This window comes from the organism of the source record quoted next, unplaced genomic scaffold (assembly GCF_019419815.1).
Source record: "Pyrus x bretschneideri cultivar Hongxiangsu unplaced genomic scaffold, Pyrus_bretschneideri_v1 Contig10, whole genome shotgun sequence".
In the NCBI taxonomy this organism is placed as follows: domain Eukaryota; kingdom Viridiplantae; phylum Streptophyta; class Magnoliopsida; order Rosales; family Rosaceae; genus Pyrus; species Pyrus x bretschneideri.
In genome coordinates this window covers 6,289,190-6,309,231 of record NW_025999391.1, presented here as the reverse complement: position 1 = coordinate 6,309,231, position 20,042 = coordinate 6,289,190, and the positions used below count along the sequence as shown (strand labels likewise).

At 35.6% G+C, this 20,042-nt stretch overlaps 1 protein-coding gene and 2 long non-coding RNA genes across 6 annotated transcripts; 1 reads left to right on the top strand and 2 right to left on the bottom strand.

The window, feature by feature from the left end:
* Positions 1 to 6,298: 6,298 nt before the first annotated feature.
* LOC103928752 lies at positions 6,299 to 10,371 on the top strand. 4 transcript variants are annotated; one of them, XR_007252014.1, is made up of 6 exons: positions 6,299 to 7,457; positions 7,863 to 7,995; positions 8,185 to 8,419; positions 8,534 to 8,572; positions 9,308 to 9,441; positions 9,529 to 10,371. It is a non-coding gene; the product is annotated as an uncharacterized LOC103928752 (long non-coding RNA). The 4 variants fall into 4 exon arrangements; XR_007252015.1 differs by having other exon boundaries at positions 8,185 to 8,424; XR_007252013.1 differs by having other exon boundaries at positions 6,300 to 7,457; positions 8,185 to 8,424; positions 9,265 to 9,441.
* LOC103960044 (MDIS1-interacting receptor like kinase 2-like) lies at positions 10,085 to 13,104 on the bottom strand. Its single transcript, XM_009372431.3, has 3 exons — positions 11,880 to 13,104; positions 10,746 to 11,798; positions 10,085 to 10,667 (listed from the first exon to the last, which is right to left on the bottom strand). Exons 1-3 carry the CDS (start codon positions 13,033 to 13,035, stop codon positions 10,297 to 10,299), a joined length of 2,580 nt encoding a protein of 859 aa, XP_009370706.2. The 5' UTR covers positions 13,036 to 13,104; the 3' UTR covers positions 10,085 to 10,296.
* Positions 13,105 to 17,860: 4,756 nt separating this feature from the next.
* Positions 17,861 to 19,594, bottom strand: LOC103961409. The gene is made up of 2 exons (XR_007250691.1): positions 18,718 to 19,594; positions 17,861 to 18,557 (listed from the first exon to the last, which is right to left on the bottom strand). It is a non-coding gene; the product is annotated as an uncharacterized LOC103961409 (long non-coding RNA).
* Between the last annotated feature and the right edge of the window lie 448 nt (positions 19,595 to 20,042).

Here is a 20,042-nt window from a genome sequence, read left to right as displayed (position 1 = left end):
TCTCATCTCAAATTTACGCTTTGCCTTTCTGAGTTTCAAGAAGTGGAACATCTCATGTGCAATACCAATATTATCTTGTATTTGTCTCCCCATCACAAAAGCACTTTGCATAAGAGATATAATCTCCGATAGTAGAGGCTTGAGACGATTAGCAAGGATTTTTGAGACAATTTTATAGGAGTAGTTACATAAGCTGATAGGTCTGAATTGCCCGACAGATTCCGGGTTTATGACTTTTGGAACCAACACAATATGTGTCGAGTTGAGACGTTGCGGAGACATACCCCCTGCATAAAGTCCTGCACAATTCCGTTAACTTCATCCATAAGAGAGTTCCAAAAGGTGTGGTATAAAATTCCCTGGAACTCGTCAGGTCCCGAGGCCTTCATGCCTCCCATTTGGAAGGCAGCAGTTTGAATTTCCTCTATCATAACCGGCCTTATCAGGGCCAAATTCATCTCATCACTCACCTTATGCTGTATGCAATCCAAAGTCCGTCCCTACTCCCTTGGACCAGAGGTCGTAAAAAGATTGGCATAATGATCTTCAATAAACTTCTGAACCTCTCCCTGATTATCAATCCATACTCCATTCCCATCTTTGATCTTAACTACCTTATTTCTCCTTCGTCGTTGAAGCGTAGATTGGTGGAAAAAGGCAGTATTCGCATCACCTTCCCGTAGCCACTTCACCCTAGATCTTTGTTGCCAGAACTGCTCTTCAATCTCCCACAATCTGTCTACACGTAAAGATAACTTTTTGATCTCCTCCCAATTTTTGCTCCAATTATGTTGAAGGTCCCCCAGCCTGTAGATAAGGCATTCAAGTTCTCTACCTCTCGACTTGAATTCCTGACGACTCCACCTGTTTAGCTGTAAACGGCAGAATTCCATTTTTTTCTACCACCTCGTGATTCCATCTCCGCTACATTGTTGCCTCCAACATCGTTCCACAATTTCCTTACACCTCTCCTCTTTGGCCCAGAAAGCTTCAAAGCGAAAGGGTTTCTTCGATCTCTTAACACGTGGTTGACACTAAATAATTAGTGGGCAATGGTCTGACCCGATAACAGTTTCATGAATAACCATAGTATTTGGCCAGCAGTCTTGCCACTGCTTATTTGCCAAACCCCTGTCCAACCGTTCCTCCACAAGTTGCCCATTTCTTGTGCCACGCCAAGTAAAGCGAGGCCCATTAAAGTCCAGGTCCATAAGCTCCGTAACGTTTAAGAACTCCTCCAGGTAGACCTGGCAATTTCTTACACGACCCGTTAACACGACACGTAAACGACACGAAAATAATGGGTTTCGGGTCAACACGATAATTAATCGGGTCATTATCGGGTCACACGATAATAACCCGTTAATAACGGGTCCTTAACAGGTTTACACGAGAGTGACACGCGGGTAACCTGTTTCGACACGATAAGAAAAATGCTATTTTGATGATTTTAATTTTTTAAACTACTAAAAAAAACTTACTATAAAATGCAATAGATATAATGAATATGTATATATTGTTTATTAATTATTATTCTATATAAACTTTAAATTTTAAGTTTTATTTATTTATTTATTTTTATAGTATATTATAGGCAAAGATTGAGATTAAAAATCATAAAACACATTAAAATAAAAATATCAAGTAATATAAAAATACCAAACACATAAAAAATTATAATAATTAATTTCCCACCTAATATTTCAAGAGTTTCATCCATTTCCCACCTAATGTTTGGGAAATTTTGCAGCCTATATCCATCCATTTCCCGCCTAATATTTAAGCCAAAGAAACTCTAAGTGTTAGTTAATGTATCGTTTTGATGGGATACGCATCCTATGAAACAAATTTCAATGATCCAACCGTCAAACTTGTTTATATATGCTTCGAGATCGCATACGCCTAAATTTGCAAAAAAAAAAATATACAGAGATCAAGAAACGAGACAAAACTTTTCAACGGTTATAAACGAAAAATCACGATTTAACGGTTGTTTTAACTCTGATTTTGATGATTTTTTACAGCTATACTCTTTGACCCTATATGAATATAATGAATGAATTCGATCTTCAATTTAAAATATTTACATTGGTGGATACCACAAAATCTTATGTTATACTTGATAAAAATATAAATAAACTCTCAAGTGTTAGTGAATTTATCATTTTGATGGGATACGCATCTTACAAAACTAATTTCAACGATCCAACCGTCAAACTTGTTTATATATGCTTCGATATCGCATACACCAAGAATTGCAAAAAACAAACATTCAGAGATCAAGTAACGAGACAAAAAATTTTGACGGTTATAAACGAAAAATCACGATTTAACGGTTATTTTAACTCCGATTTTGATGATTTTTTACAGCTACACTCCTTGACCCTATATGAATACAATGAATGAATTCGATCTTCAATTTAAAATATTTATACTAGTGGACACCACAAAATCTTATGTTATACTTAATGAAAGTATAAATAAACTCTTAAGTGTTAGTGAATCTATCGTTTTGATGGGATACGCATCCTACGAAACTAATTTCAACGATCTAACCGTCAAACTTGTTTATATATGCTTCGAGATCGCATACGCCAAAAATTGAAAAAAACAAACATTTAGATATCAAGTAACGAGACAAAACTTTTCAACGGTTATAAACGAAAAATCATGATTTAACGGTTATTTTAACTCTAATTTTGATGATTTTTTACAGCTACACTCCTTGACTCTATATGAATACAATGAATGAATTCGATCTTCAATTTAAAATATTTACACTAGTGGATACCACAAAATCTTATGTTATACTTGATGAAAATATAAATAAACTCTCAAGTGTTAGTGAATCTATCGTTTTGATGGGATACACTTCCTACAAAACTAATGTCAACGATCCAACCGTCAAACTTGTTTATATATGCTTCAAGATCGCATACACCAAAAATTGAAAAAAACAAACATTCAGAGATCAAGTAATGAGACAAAACTTTTCGACGGTTATAAATGAAAAATCACGATTTAACGGTTATTTTAACTCCGATTTTGATGATTTTTTATAGCTACACTCCTTGACCTTATATGAATATAATGAATGAATTCGATCTTCAATTTAAAATATTTACACTAGTGGATACCACAAAATCTTATGTTATACTTGATGAAAGTATAAATAAACTCTTAAGTGTTAGTGAATCTATTGTTTTGATGGGATACACGTCCTACGAAACTAATTTCAACGATCCAACCGTCAAACTTGTTTATATATGTTTCGAGATCGTATACGCCAAAAATTGCAAAAAACAAATATTCAGAGATCAAGTAAAGAGACAAAACTTTTCAACGGTTATAAACGAAAAATCACGATTTAACGGTTATTTTAACTTCGATTTTGATGATTTTTTACAGCTACACTTCTTGACCCTATATGAATACAATGAATGAATTCGATCTTCAATTTGAAATATTTACACTAGTGGATACCACAAAATCTTATGTTATACTTGATGAAAGTATAAATAAACTCTTAAATGTTAGTGAATTTATCATTTTGATGGGATACGCATCCTACAAAACTAATTTCAACAATCCAACCGTCAAACTTATTTATATATGCTTCGAGATCGTATACGCCAAAAATTTCAAAAAACAAACATTCAGAGATCAAGTAATGAGACAAAACTTTTCGACGGTTATAAATGAAAAATCACGATTTAACGGTTATTTTAACTCCGATTTTGATGATTTTTTATAGCTACACTCCTTGACCCTATATGAATACAATGAATGAATTCGATCTTCAATTTAAAATATTTACATTAGTGGATACCACAAAATCTTATGTTATACTTAATGAAAATATAAATAAACTCTAAGTGTTAGTTAATGTATCGTTTTGATGGGATACGCATCATATGAAACTAATTTCAATGATCCAACCATCAAACGTGTTTATATATGCTTCGAGATCGCATACGCCAGAAATTGCAAAAAACAAACATTCAGAGATCAAGTAACGAGACAAAATGTTTCGACGGTTATAAACGAAAAATCACGATTTAACGGTTATTTTAACTCTGATTTTGATGATTTTTTACAGCTACACTCCTTGATCTTATATGAATACAATGAACTAATTTGATCGTCAATTTAAAATATTTACAGAAGTGGATATATACCACAAAATCTTATGTCATGATGATCTATGAAAATTGAGGATTTTGTAAAAGGAATAACATGTAAGCTTTGAGTTCCATTGGCAAGGTTACATGGTCGTTTAGATTTTTAAAACCCTCCAAATCTCATGAACAATGTTATTTATTTTAGTGAAAAATTAATAAAATTAATAATAATTATTGTAGAAGTGTGAAAAATGTAATCACTCGTAATAAAAAGCTTTACAACTTTCATTAAGGGGTCAACTCCGAAATTTAGTATGCATATACTGATTTAGTATTATGTTTTACATTTTTTTGGGTCAAATTATGTTTTTCATTTTCATTTTTATTGATTTAAAATATATTTTTCTTAACGGGTAACGGGTCGGGTCATATTACCTGAAAATATTAACGGGTTGATTTCGGGTCGGGTCATATTACCCGTTTACTTTAACGGGTATTACACGACACGACCCGTTAAGCTATCGGGTATGACACGAAAACGACACGAACACGAGAAACACGACACGAATGCCAGGTCTACCTCCAGGTACCTCGAACGATTATAGCTCAAATTTGTTCCTCCTAACTTCTCATAATCCCATAAGATCTCATTGAAATCTCTTCCACAAAGCCATGGTATATTAGTCGGTTGGAACCAATTGTGCATCCACCTCCAGAATTCCAACTTTTCGGTCCGATAAGAAGTACCGTACACCCATGTAACCCGAGCCCAGCGATCCGAGCCCACATAGCTAATTCGTGCATCAATAATATGTTTGGAAGAATACCCAATCTCCACCTCTAAAGAGCCATCCCACCACATACTTAGTTCCCTAGCTCTCCCAATAGGGGAAACATGAAACCCCCTCAGATACCCCATTCTTCGTCTTACTCCATCTACTCTATGATCTTTTATTTTTGTTTCAGCGAGAAAAATCATAGCGGGTCTATGCTTTCGTATTAGCCCATGAAGGGCCCGAACTACCGTGTCTGACCCTAGACCACGGCAGTTCCATAAAAGGTGTGTCATGGTTCCCTTGCGGCTGTTGAGGGCCAGCCGCCACCACCCTATAATCCTTTAATCTCCTGTTGTGCTGTCATCTCTAGTTTCTCCTGCTCAGCTATTTCTTCAATCCTCTAATGATTAGTACAAGACCTATATTAAAGTAGTCCAACTAAAAAATGGTCCAACTATAATAAATTATTATTTGTCAATTTTATCCCTAACGTTTTTAGGTTGAGTTCCAAATTTTCATCGTTAATGGAGTTCATTTTTGTTTTGCAGACCTTCTTCTTTTTCTTTGAAACAAAAATATAGATCATCATCCTATTTAATTTATATTTTGTATTATTTCGTTGAAATGTGATCGTCGTTATTATTCATTTATTTGAGGTACTGTTTTTCAATTTTTCTTCATCAGTGAAGTTCATCGTTTGTTTCTCTAGAAAATAAATTTGAGATCTGCATGCTATTCAATAATAACGACGGTTCATTGTTTTTGGACTGTAAAAATAAATTTTTTCTGGATTTTAAGTAACACTGTTTTTGAAATCTAAGTAACTGTTTTTGTAATCTAAGTCACTGTGTTTGAATCCAAGTGAAATAGACACACTGTTTCTTAAATGTAAGCTAGAAAAGAAATAGTGAAATTTATTGTATCTGGATTCAAAGCAAAATAAGCATCCTGAATATAATCAACTGATGAATGGAAGAAAAGAAACAGTCAAAGGTTAAAACATAGATTGTTTATGGAATCTAAGTCACTGTTTCTGAAATTTAAGTCACTATTTCTAGATTTTCGTTCTTTTCTTTTCAGATACAGTATTTGTTTGTGCACAAACAAAACAAATACTTTTCTCTCTCGGTTTCGATTTCGTTTTTAAGTTGTGTCAAAAATCGGGTTAAATGAAAGAATGATTGAGTAAAAAGAAAAAATGAGTGATATTTTTGTGGTGGATATACCTACGTATATATGCCTAATTATAGTGCTAATAAATTAATAATTAAAAATAACAACGGAGTAATAATTGGGGATGAAGGTTCTAATTTTTAAGATTAGAGAGAAGGCGGTGGGGCATGTGACACATCTTATTGGCTAAGAAACTGGGGAAAGAGAGTTGGAGGCTAAAACCCGTGGACATGCAGACACAAACACAACCAAACTAAGATTTAATGGGAGTGTGGTGTGGCCCGACAAACCTTTCACTCAGTTCAAACCTGGGAAAGTTCAATTTTCTGATGGAATTGGACTCACGGAACGGAGTTTCCGTCAGGGGCATTGGTTGGAATAAGAAATTTTGGTTTTGCATGTCGGCTTATTTCCTAAATTTGGAATAAGAAGTTTTTGTTTTTATTATATTATATTTTGTACTTTTATTAAATTTTAAGCTTTTTATATTAAAAAAAATTATAAAATAGTTTTTGGTTAAAATAAACTTAGTTGAAGTCGTTTTCTTTAAAATTCGTAAACTTATTTTGTCAATACAATTCCTAATTTACCCCTAAAAGTGGAACGGAATTTCGAAAAAAAACCACCCTCCCCGCGCCGAACAACTCACAGCATCCAATCACCCACTGCTCGCCGCCATGAACTCACGGCAAGACAACTACCACCTCCATTGATGGCGATAATTACAACAGCGACACCACATTAATTCTCTCACTTCCTACTCTTAATTTTCTCCTCTTCCATTCTTACCTCGTCATGGAGCCCGAGGGTGATCGGCGACAACTCCAACCTTCAGATCTGCTGTCCCCAACCTCTGATCAAAGTTCAGGGGGTCCGACGATAATTTATAGTGCCCCTCTTCGATGTAAAGGAAGGTAGAAGGAGATAGAAAGAAAAAGGGAGAGGCGAAGGGAGAGATGGGTGGGGGTAGGGCGGAGGTCGGAGACTCCGACGAATATGTGGGACGGTTTCTTTAATTAACTTTTTTTGTTTTTATTTTTAATTTATTTTCTGAAAATTTTCTCCTCCTATACACGTGTTGGGTCGACCATCAGATGGGGATGGGTTACCAGAGAGAGCCTGAAGAATTCCAACGCTTCTCCTGAACGAGGTTTAGCTGAGCAATTCCACTTCTCTCTCTCACAAATCTGCTTTCGTCGCTCTCGACTTCTGCTTCCATCTCACAGAGGGTAGAGTTGCTATCGGTCAGATGGAGGAATGGGTGTGAGATTCGGTGAGAGGAAGGAGAGGGAGGAGCAGGGAGATGGGCTCGAGTTTGCGAACGGCGGAAGAGATCTTCAGGGATTACAGTGCTCGGAGAACCGACGCCGACACGCTTTAACTAACAGTACTCCGATCTCTCTCTCTCTCTCTTAATTTCCTTTTGGCTTTGGATATCTCTGACCTTTAGGGTGATTTATTTTCTCACTTATTAATTGACTGCTCTGCAAAGTAAATTTATTGATTTTTGGAGCGAAATTTAGATCGAGTAACTGAAGAGATCAATTACAGCAGTTGGGAAACGTACAATGAGAATTTGAGTTCTGGGTTTTGCAAATTTTCTTTCTTTTTTGGGTATAAATCTCGGGATTTTGGGTTTTTACAGTAGTGGGTTTTTGGAAATTCAAATTCTTGCATTGGCAAATCCATGTAAAACCCTTCAATTTTGTTTTGTTTTAACTTTTGAGGTATGGTTTTATAGAAATTAACGGTTGGAATTAACTTTTGTAATCTTGATTTTGGTTTGGTTCAGCTAGGGTCTAGATGAGTCTACCTGCTATGGTGAAGATGGAAGATGCTAAGCCTGAAGTTCAGCTTCCAACAATTCAAATTCCGAGAGCCGCGATTATGGTCTTCTCCAAGATCGATTTACTGATTTGTGCAAGGTTGGCGCTTTTTGCCTCGTTTCGATTGTGATCGAATTTATCTTTTTGTTCGTTCTTATTGTAAATGTCATTTTGTTTGTAAAGTTTAGTTTATAAACCGTGCTTCTATTTACTTTTTGAATTTCTTTTGTGTTTATGTTGTCATTTGTTGATTTTAGTTTCTGTGGATTTATATGCTTCTGATTACAGAAGGTATTTGTCATTGGACGAGAACTCCTACAAGCAAGCTGCAAATCTGTTCAAAAAAACCAAGATCTGTTAATATCAAATGCGTCAGCTATTGGCAAGGGAACAGTACGTATTGTTATTTCTCCATTCTATAGTCGTGTTAATAATGTTATGTTGAAATAAGGTCTGAGGTGATATCCTTTTGCCGGGATTTCCTCTGACAAGTGACAACCCCATTAGGCCCTTGAGATGGCAGGTGAGGTACTTTTACTTATCCAATGTTGTCCCTTCCAGCTTATGTTGTTTATTGTGGTTTATACCGTTTATTTATGGGTGATAACATATATCTTCTCTTCTTTGCATATGGCAGTCATCAACTCGAGTTATGTGACTCAAAGGATGGGGCAAGGTAACATTGTTATTTCTTTTCCTTACAAGTAATTTGGTTTCTATAGATACCAACGCGTTAGCGAATCATAATATCATAACATCGAGTGCAAAACAATAAGATTACCATGGTTGCAGTCATTCGGGGAAAAAATAACATACATGGAACATTGTTTGTTCAACAGACATCTACACAATTTATTATATAAGGGAAAAGCACAATGCTTAAGATCAAATAACTTGCAGCTGGAATGAGGTTGAGCAGAGATGTTTAAGACTAGAGGGCTATAATTGTACATATTTAACAAATGTGTATCTTTGTTAGTGAAGGCTTTCGCCTTTTGGGTTCAGTTCTATCTTCTCTCTCCCCCTTATATGATTGATTCAACGGGAAAGGGGTTCGGTGCTTAACGATAAAGATACAATTTTTACACAATTCGTTTCCTTTTCTTTTTAATTTGGATCAAATTCACAATCTTATCGATTAATTTCAGAAGTTGGGAATAAATTTTGGAATGTGTTTGCATTTGTCCATGCCACGATGGTTTAAATGAGAAAACTAATGGACTGATTAATTTCAGTAATTTCATTAAACCCAGATTTTGGAAGTGTTGATGGTGCGGCTGTAGTGGAGGGGAATTAGAAAACTAAATTTTAGAGTTTTCTGCTCCTGTGTTATGCTTCCTAATCTTGATTTTGTATTATCTTATTCAGGCAAATGAGAAAACTGAATTCATTGTGATTTGCGGTCTGACAGTGAAGATGTATTTCAGACCGTTTCTTCGATCAGGAAGAATTACTCCTCCAAATTGGACCAGATTATTTATGGTTTTTAATGATTTACAGAGCTCCTGGGTTGTCAATTGTGACTACTACTCACATGGATTATAGGTAAAACAACTATTTTCTTTTCTTATTACCTTTCCTTTAAATGTGTTTTATTCTGAGATTCTCTCTTTATATTTTGCAAATTTCCAGCACTTATGCAAACTTCAGAGCATACAGGAAAGCAATGTTTTCCATTTGGGGTACAAAGAACCAAATATGTTATCGACGTCTTCAATGAACTTATTACTTTTAATTGTTTAGTTTAATTGATGTTTGGATGCTTAAAAATATTTTTCGTTTCGTCTTTTTGAACTGAACGGATAATCAAATTGGAATAGATTCTATTTTTTTTTTAATTTTTTTTTTTTTTTTTGTTAGTTCATTTTGTTTAAGCCCCGAAATTAGAACAAAAAAGCTTGCATGAAATTTGAAGTTCTCTGTGATTGAGAACTCATTTTAATTCTACTTGAAGTTTTCTCTAATTGATTTCTGGATTTATTAAATTGTGGGTTACAATTTCAAAACCTGCAGCAAAACGTGGGCATTTTTGCTAGTATGGTCCCTAAAATTCAGCTACGTAAAATTTGACAGAGATTACTAGAATCACAATATCAATTATTATAACGAATGGCAAATCGAACCAAATAATTAAGAAAGTATCTCGACAGAATACTCTTGTGTAACTGGTTATTTATGCAAGTACGAATTTCAAAAAGCTGAACGCTATATGTTTCAGCCACACAATTTGAAACACACTAGTAATGAGGGCGGTGTAGATATCAAATACATGTTATGAAGCTCGTTGTAAACATTAAAAATAAAAATAATAAAATAAATTTCCCCAACATCTCCTTATTTGATAGATTGCTCGTAGCAAGAATTCTAATCTGAAGTTGGAGCTACCCATTTCTCCTAGTTTTATAGGGTCGATAACTTCTTGATGGTAAGCATACCAAATGGCTCAGGAAGGCAAGGAAGACTCTGCGCTGATAGTTTCTGTGACACAAAATGCATTGTCGGACGCAACCCAGGACGCGTCTGTATACAAGCCAATGCTATACTCATTACAAGCACCACTGCCTTTGCCAATTCATTGGTTGGAGGCTCTAGTCTTTGATCTAACACATCTTTCAAAAGCAACTTTGCATTTTCATTCATTGACGTTGATGATTCTGATAGTTGGGACTCTAACATATCCCTGGGGTGCCTTCCCATCATGACTTCTAGTGCCACCACTCCGAAGCTATAAACATCACACTTATCCGTCACCTGCATAATATATGCAAGCTCTGCGTATAAAGAGAAGAAAAATTGTCAACTCTACAAAAGATAGTACAAAATTGTGCAACATTAAAATTTTACATTACCTGGCGCCATGTATCCTAGCGAACCAACAATGTTGGTCCAATTGGATGAATCAATACTCAACAGTCTTGCTGTTCCAAAATCTGAGAGTCGAGGCTCGAAATCCTGCTCAAGCAATACATTATTGACAGTTACATCACGATGAACAATTGGTGGTGAGGAGTCATGGTGCAGGTAAGAAAGTGCATGAGCAAGTCCTTCCATAATTTTTACCCTTGTTGGCCACCCAAGTTCAGTAACCCCTTCCACCCCATACAATGCTTTTCCAAGGCTGCCTCTCTGTAAGTATTCGTAAAGCAAGAATATGCAACCCCTCCTTGAAGAGAAGCCGTATAGCCTTATGATGTTGCGATGTCGGATAGTTGTCAAAGTTCGGATTTCATTCTCAAAACTTCGGAGATTAATTGCTGGAATGTCATTAGAGTCATTCGTGTTAAGCCTCTTCACTGCAACAACTTGACCTGATTCGAGCTCTGCCTTGTATACTCTTCCAAATCCGCCTCTCCCAATGCAGTGTTTGTCATGAAAGTCGTCTATGGCCTTGACAACTTCCCGAAATGTGAATTTCACTTCTTCTTGCAATATCATTGACTCATAATCCTCAAAGTTTTGAGAAGTTTTGATTACCTGAGGCCGGATTTTGGACCTCTTGTGAAACGTAAGAAAGAAAGCAATGGCAATTGCAACCGTTGCGAAACCCAATAAGGAAAAAAGGAAAACAGATACTATATTCTTTTTAGCACTTTTGGAATTTGTACTGGAGGATTTACTTTCAGTTAGTCCCTCATGACTCCGCAAGCCAAGGTTACCAACAAAAGCACTTTTTGGCGCATTATTGAAAATGCCACTAGTTGGGAGTGGCCCTGTCAATTTGTTATAAGAAAAGTCATAGCTACTTAGAGTAAACATGTGATCTAATGCTGATGGGATTTCGCCTGAGAGATTATTATGTGAGGCGTTGAAATACTGTAATCTTGTGAGCATGCGCAATTCTGATGGTATTGCACCCGATAGTGAATTGCTGCTGAGATCCAAGTCGAACAAACCTGTTAAGCCTGCGGCGAGAAACAGATGAATTGGTATTACCCCTGTCAAATTGTTATTAGACAATGAAAGATGCTTCAGGTCCAACATACCTGAAACCAATAGGATCACTCCTGTCAAGTTGTTAGCAGACAAATCGAGGCGCCTAAGTTGAGATAAATTGCCTAGACTCTGAGGAATCGCTCCTGTCAAGTGGTTATGCTTCAAATAGAGTCCCAGAAGCCGAGTCAATTTGCCTAGACTCTGAGGAATCTCTCCTGTCAAGTGGTTACCAGACAAATCGAGTAGCTGAAGCTGAGTCAATTTGCCTAGACTATGAGGAATCTCTCCTGTCAAGTGGTTATCGAACAAATAGAGTACATTAAGCTTAGATAAATTGCCTAGACTCTGAGGAATCTCTCCGCTGAATTCGTTGGAATAAAGCCATAGATACTGCAATTGTGTCAACAGCCCAATTTCTGCTGAAATGGTTCCGCTAAAGTTATTTTGTTGAAGGTTCAAAGAGACTAATTCCGTCCAGTTGGAGACCAGAGAAGGAAGGATATGACCAACAAATCGATTATTATGTAAATCCAATTGAACGAGGCTTTTCAGATTGGACAAGGACAGAGGCAGTTCCCCGTTGAGGTTATTGGAAGACAGGGACAAGTGGGTGAGGTTTGTACAAAGACCAAGCTCATAAGGGATAGAAGAGTTTAAGGAGTTGGCTGAAAGATCAAGGTACTGGAGCTCCCTGAGTTTGCCTGTAGAGGGTGGAATTTTCCGTTCCAGAACATTCGAACTCAGGTCAATATATTGAAGACCAGAAATCAAACCTATACTGTCCGGAATTGGGCCAGAGAATTGGTTGTTGCCAAAGTCCAAAGTTGTGAGCCTGGAGAGATTTCCAATGGCAGATGGTATAGGCCCTCGGAAATAGTTGCCACTCAGGTTCAAGTGGGTGAGATTTGGAAATAGGGAAAAGTCGAAAAGAGCCAGTGTTCCGTATATTTTCATACCGGAGAGGTTTATTTTGGAGACTCTTCTGGTTTTGGTGCAGACAATGGCAGTCCAGTTGCAGAGGTTGTTGAGGTTGGTGAGGGACCATGAATTGAGTAGCGAAGGTGGCCATGATGATGAAGACAAGTCGTCTTTCCATTTGATGAGTGATTCTGCTTGTTTTCCTGGAGATATTGATGTCGTTTTGATCAGTGGCAATGCGAACAGCAGCAGGAGAATATAATGAAATGTCATGGTTTTGAGTTGCATGATGATCAACTCGATTCACTTTACTAGATGTTCTTATCTTTTTGTTTGTCGTGTTTGCTTGAAACACGTTTCCATGTCTTAAATCCACACGCTATTAGACTTAGACTTTGCTAAAATGACTTGATGTGACCAATCATTTTGCGTGCCATATCCTTTAGCCGTCCACCTAAGAATTTTTCAAAAATAAGATGTCTTTGAACTTTGTTCAGCCTGCGCAAAAATGATTTAATCAATATAGTCCAAATACAAACAACAGTAGAACTTTTGTCTCTACATAAAAAAAATAAAAATAAAATCGAAAAAGCAACCTAAGCATGGGAAAAAAATCAAAGTTCATTGAAGCACCTAAAGTTTCCGTCCGGTACTCTTGATTGTCAAAAAAGCAACCTAGGCAAGGAAAAAAAAATATGAAATATTAAAATACATGCAATTAATTTACACATCAACAAGTTTATACTATAAAAAAAAAGTATAAAGTATGGTTACATAGTCTTTTTTTGGTGGAAAATAATCTGGTTTTATACCAGCTAGAGAGGACTTTTTTCAGTGATTTAATAGTCTCTTGTTTAGATCAGTGCATTCTAATATTGTAAATGTAAGTATTGAGATTTTATATTATAGCTAAACAATCAAACTAAAAACCAAGTTAACACCTATAGAATTATCCCCTGCATCCTCAAGAGGACCTAATTCATTTATTAATTCTACCGAACATGTATAACACTTAACACTTCATCTGTAGCTTAAAATAATAGAACAATAATGAAAATGGTAGAAATCAGACCTTCATTTTGAAATCCTGAACAAACACAAATTAGAAAACAGGTTATTAAAGTAACTCGTAGATTGAAGGCTGATCAAGTTGAGAGTGGAGCTTGATCTGCTCACTTCACAAAAAGTCATAGAAAGTACCGACTCTTAAAACACTCGGGTTAGTCTATGAACAATGAGTAGGTAAGGAAAACACTGGACTATTTTCCAATCGAATAGATATTTATGAAAGAAAAAATGAGAATCATGATGCCTATTCTAATATCCTAAGCAGTAATTTGGGAATTTTCCCACAACCTACACTAAAAGTAGGATAGCCAAGGAAAACAGTAAGCAACAATTATCTTTGTTAACAAAGAAAAAGGAAAACCTGGAACTTTTCTCTATGTTCCATAAATCCGGAAAAGAATGCAGGTGCATCTGTTTGAAGGTCACATGGCAACACAAAAGAATTACTGAAAACATAAGATTCACAAGATAGCTCAATGCATGGCAACGACATAAAAACAGATTTCGGGAAACAATTGTCTAGTTAAAGAACAATCTCATTAACAACTCAGTGTGAAATGTGCACCAAGACAAAGACATTATTTAGATAAAGTGATTAGGGATCTCCACTACTTGTGCTAGCAACAAAGGCCAGGGTCAATGAGATAATCAACCTTTCTACACTTCAAATGAATAAGTTAAAAGAAGAATGCTTAGGAAATCATTTCTTAATAAATTAACAAAGAAAGACAAGACTACTACCTTTCTTGGGTGTCATAGGTGGAAAATCCTTTTTCCTTCCATAACTATGGCTCTAGAATAATCTGAAGCTGCAATACAGAAATGAATATCATACTTGATGCCAATGTAGGACAGGTTGCAAAGGTATGAGTTACGCTTGTCAAGTTAAAACAATAAATTAATTATACAAAAAATCCATTTAAAAAAAAAAAAAAAACCTAAAAACAACAAACCATTCACTAATTTTTCATACGAAATAGAATGAAGCTATAGAATATACCTTTTCAAAGTGAGTATTGTGAAAAATACAACATAGCTTGAGACGATGGTAATTCACGTGTTTGGAAAAGTCTACCTGCGTGGTGGTGGAATGTGGGAGAAGCTCAGCAACACAATTGCTTCTACCTGGACAAAAGAAGGCAGGGAAGCATTGATAAAGCAAATGCTCGGAGAACAACTCAAGGATGAAAAGACTGACGCTCAACCAATCGAATTGTAGTTCTGTAATCGTCACACAAATAAACCCTTAATCCAGCAAGAATTTATATATTACAACTCAATAAAATACACGACTTTATTAAAAAAAAAATTAGTAAATAAAAAACCAACACAGTCAAAACTAAATAACTTGGGCAATCACTAAAATTAAAAAGCTTCATAAACGATAAAGAAGGGAGACGGGTACAGACCATGAAAAAATTTGAAATTCCAGAAGGTCTAAATGTAAATTCGCAAAAATCATTCAAACCAACTCCGTATAATTCGCATAAATTATTCAATAATTCAAGTAATTGAAATTGCTCACCTTGAATAAAAAGGCACATAATCTTAAAACCACCGTCTCCGAAACCAAACAAATTGCTTCATCATTCAACTATACCCTCAGTGTTATAAATTCGAATAAAAACCCAATGAATAAAAGTGGCTACTAACCAAAGCATCCTTTGATCAAATTAAAAAATTCAAATAAAATTAAACACCAAAATCTGCAAGAATTTTCAGCAAAACAAAGAACACTTCTCTTTTAACACCTTCACCAACACTCTCAACAATGTTGTAAAAAAACAACCGTAGTGATTTGAAAACAAATTGCATGATGTGATTCCTGAAATTGGTCCTATAATATTTCTTCAGGGCCCTTCATGAAAACATATATACCAAAACATCACAAAAGCTTAAAATGCCCTCTTTTATTGAATCGAAAGAAAAAGAGAAATCATCTTGGCCAAACTGAAAAGAAAAAAAAAGATTAATTAAAGAAACATCCTGTATACAAAGTAATGTCTAAAACCTGAGAGGTGAGCACAAAAACATACCAAAATAGCTCAGCAGCTTATTAAGAGCATGGGTAAGAACAACATTACAGAAAAGGGCACATCTTTTGGTGCATTGAAGGGGAGGAAAAAAGATAGACACAACGAAACAGAAGACTTGAAACCAACGAATCAAAAATTAATAAAACTTCATACAGAGTAACAGTTAAAGAATTTGGAAGACCCCAAATACGAATCATTTAGAGATGCACTAACACCACAATTCATGATCATTATCCAAAATCTCCAAAGTAAGCATATGTTCAAATATACACCTCTCTATTTTTCATCCCTCTCCCTGTTATTTGGTATTGTGATAAGGTTTATGACAAGCAATGATTTTACCAAAATTTAATAATAAAAAACATCACTACTTAAACACAAACATGTTGATCCTACCATCAGAGAAGGAGTCGATCTCTACCTCTGATATGTTGATCCTACCATTCCCCTGCATACTTGATTCCTTTTAAGGCCACCTGTTGGGAAAAAAATAAACACAAACATGTAACACTACTTAAACAAAAAGAGATTTCTCAATTAGAGAAAGCTTCAGTTTCATGTAATTTATTTTGTTAACAATGCAATATTGGAACTTGCATTTGGTTCAAAGAAGTAAGGTAAATTGATAAAACAAAAGGAAACTAAAAATAGAATCTATACCGATTGGTTTAAAAGTAGCAATCAGTATGGCAATGAAAAATTCATATTGAAACCTTGTGAGATTATCATGATATGTGTTCACCTCCTATTTTTTATCAGACCAGTTCTCATTCTATAGCTCTTGAGTTTAATTTTTCTTTCGACCCACTATGTAGATCGGTTCAACCTCCTTTTGTTTTTCCTAGAATTTTTTTCATCGAAATACAAACCTGTGTGAGCGTTAAAAAACCTGCATTGTTTATGCATATTAACAAACTGATAGAAAACTTGTTACATAATATATAGGGAAAATTGCCAATTTAGTCCCTGCATTATCACCTTAGTGAAAATTAGGTCCCTAAACTATTTTTTTTGAAAAAAAAATAGTCCTTGAATTATAAAAATTTGCCAATTACATCCCTAATGTTATATTCGAAGCTACTATATTCAATTTTCCATCAATTTAAGTCACGCTACTTGTATGTCGTACACATTGGAGGGTAGATTGATAGTTTTTCATAAAGAAATAGTGTATGGAGTTAACTTTGGAGGAGAAATATGTAGTTTTTCATAAAGAAATAGTGTAAGTTAACTTTTGAGGGTAAATTAGACATTAAATTCGCAACCTATATGAAATATTAAGCACTTATAGACGAGAAAATGATGGTATTACACTCTAAAGTGTGTCAAGTGACTTAAGTTGATGAAAAATTGGATAAAATAGCTTTGAATATAATAGTATGGATGAAATTAGCAATTCTAATGAATTTAGGGACTTATTTTGCCGAAAAAATAATTCAGGAACCTAATTTTCACTGAGGTGACTAAATCGGCACTTCACCACCCTAATATATATATATATATATAAACATTTGATATCAGCAATAGTACTTTCATCAACATGAACTTTTCATCCAAAGTGGCATTTAATTTCTTTATTTCTTCATCATCTATGATATAAGGTACTGTTTGGTACGCAAACGGAACAGGACAAGACGAGACAGGACGGGACAGAACGAAGGTTTCGTGTTATGTTTGGTACGTGCAAGATGGAACGGGACGGTTGTTCCGTTCTGCGTTTGGTACGCGCTGGACGAAACGAAACCAAAAGATTGAATGACTAACTTACTCATGTTCCGTCTGTTGTTTGGTACAATGTTTATGTGGGGGATGGGACAGGATTTCTTTCTTTTCTTTTTTTTTTTTCTTTTTTTTTTTAAACTTGTTCATATTTGAACACATATATGCTTATCTATGATATATTTTTGACAGTAGTACATGGCTGAAGATATGTTATGCCATTTCTTGACTGAAGACATGGCAGAAGAAGCAAAATGAAAAACAATGGCAGAGAATTTAGAGAGAGAAAGTGAATGACTAAAGATTGTATTCCTTGAACAATGAATGAATTACAGAGAGGGAGTTGTTTGTTATTTATACAAGTATTCTTTGCTTCACTCATGAGCTACTAACCAACTTCCTTATATCCCTACAAATCCCAACAAACTAACAGCCTTCCTACAATCTCAACAAACTAACTGCCTTGCTGATGTGTCTGTAGAGCCATACTGAGTTGTCACAATTCTAAAGAGAGCATCAATCATCGTATTCATCCTCTCTAGTGTCATCTTTGCTAGCGCTATCACAATGGGTAAAAACATGCATTCCCAAAATCAACCAATTTGCACGTCCAACATGCATTCCCAAAATCAACCAATTTTCACTTCAGATCAATTGATGCCAACAACTTATGCCTTGTAGTGCAATTGCCTCTCTTACTACCCTGACTTCCTGGACGATAGCCATTTGGCCCACCAGCATCTGATGATCTATTTGCATTGACAGAACTAGTAGATTGGTCTTCGACAGAACGCACATTCAATCTTGTGTTAGAAGATGCCTCTACCGCAGTGGATGTTTCTACATCAGCATCAGCTTCATCTCTATCCACGCACTATTGAACTACACGCTTCGCCTTTCTTCTAATCTTTTTCTTCTAGTTCCGACTCATTTCCCCATTTAACGCTTTTGCATACCCTGATTCTGATGCATCCTTGTCTTTACCACCTGCAAGAATAAGAGGTGCTCTTGACTTTGTTGGATCCTTGAGCAGGTCTATCATTGACATCAATAAGATATTCTCTGGCTTTAAGTCAGTGTGTATAATAGACAGCTGTTTCTGCAAATAATCCAATCCAACCAAAACATGATAACAAATCTCCTTAACCTTATGTAGTGGCACTCCTCGGTAATCACTGTACTTAAGCGTCAACTGATTATCACCCAAGTACTCAAAAACCATACAAACATGTTGCCCATTCGAACCAGAATGCTTAAAATGGTCTAGATGCTTCACCACGCATTTTTTTATCATCTGGGTCTCCCTCTGCAATCTGTTTCAAGATGGTTATCTCATCTATGGCCGCCTCGATGTAGTGGTCAACATAACTCTTTTGCAATTTCAAAGCAACAAATCTCTGGCATTTTTGTGCAATTCAACACCCACCCAACAAAAACAAAACACATTTGTCATTAATCCTCCATTAATTTACTTAAAACTAAGCATGTCAAAGATAAAAATAAAAAAAAACAAAAAAAAAAACCAAGAACAAGATTAAAATTGCAATTACTTTCCCCCACATTCTCAAAGCCAAGCTCACAACGGAACCCACTAAATCTCACAGCTCGGAACCAGATCCAATCTTTACAAACCATAACCATAATAAACCTTAATATTCAGACTTTGTTCTTTTTCCCCAGAATAAGTTAAACCAGAGAAACCAAGAAAACTAACTTATTTTCTCATAACCATCCTATTTTCCCAGAAAATTGAAATTTTCCATGGAAAAATCAAGAAAACGAACCTGGAGATATAGCGACTACGGGAGAAGATCGAGATTGAACCTGAAGATGCAGCGGCTATGGGAAAAGATCAAGATTGAACCTGGAGATGCAACTGCTATGGGAAAGGATGAGGAGGAAGACTATGGGAAAAGGCAGCAGCATGCAAAGAAGATGGAACGAAGAAGAAAATTTTAGGGTTTGTTTTTTGGATGGTGTAAATATTGAAAAAGATAATGGGAATTTTTGTCTTAAAATGTTATAAATTTGTGTTCTACGGATGTGGAACGAGTCGTTCCAAGGGATGAGGCAGAACCAAAATTCACCCAAAACTCGTCCCATGGAATAGCACGTTCCACCCGTTTTAGGCAGATCAACATCACCACCAGTACCTACTTTCAACTTTAATGACAGTATTGTTGAAGGAATTAGAAATCCAACTCTAAGGTATAGGCTAAGGGTACCAAAACTCTTTGATAGGCAACAAGTTCTCTTAGATAATTTTTGGAATATCCAAATCAAACAGCCAAATACGAGGTTAGGTCATGAAAAACTAATTAGAACCTTAGAACAAGAGTTTGATAGTTTTAATTTTAATTTCCATCAAAGACAACATCATATTCATTCTCTTAAGCACAACCTTTAAGTCATTTCTAGAGACCATGAGTCATTACTTAGTAAGTTTATCAAAATGAACCAAGAACTTCAATC

Bases quoted from the DNA above. Each gene is read 5' to 3' on its own strand.
- LOC103960044 (XM_009372431.3), bottom strand. From the start codon at position 13,035: ATGCAACTCAAAACCATGACATTTCATTATATTCTCCTGCTGCTGTTC. The intron at 11,799-11,879 runs GTATGTTGGACC...TTCTCGCCGCAG, and splicing joins AGTGATCCTATTGGTTTCAG to GCTTAACAGGTTTGTTCGAC. The intron at 10,668-10,745 runs GTAATGTAAAAT...CTTTATACGCAG, and splicing joins GCTAGGATACATGGCGCCAG to AGCTTGCATATATTATGCAG.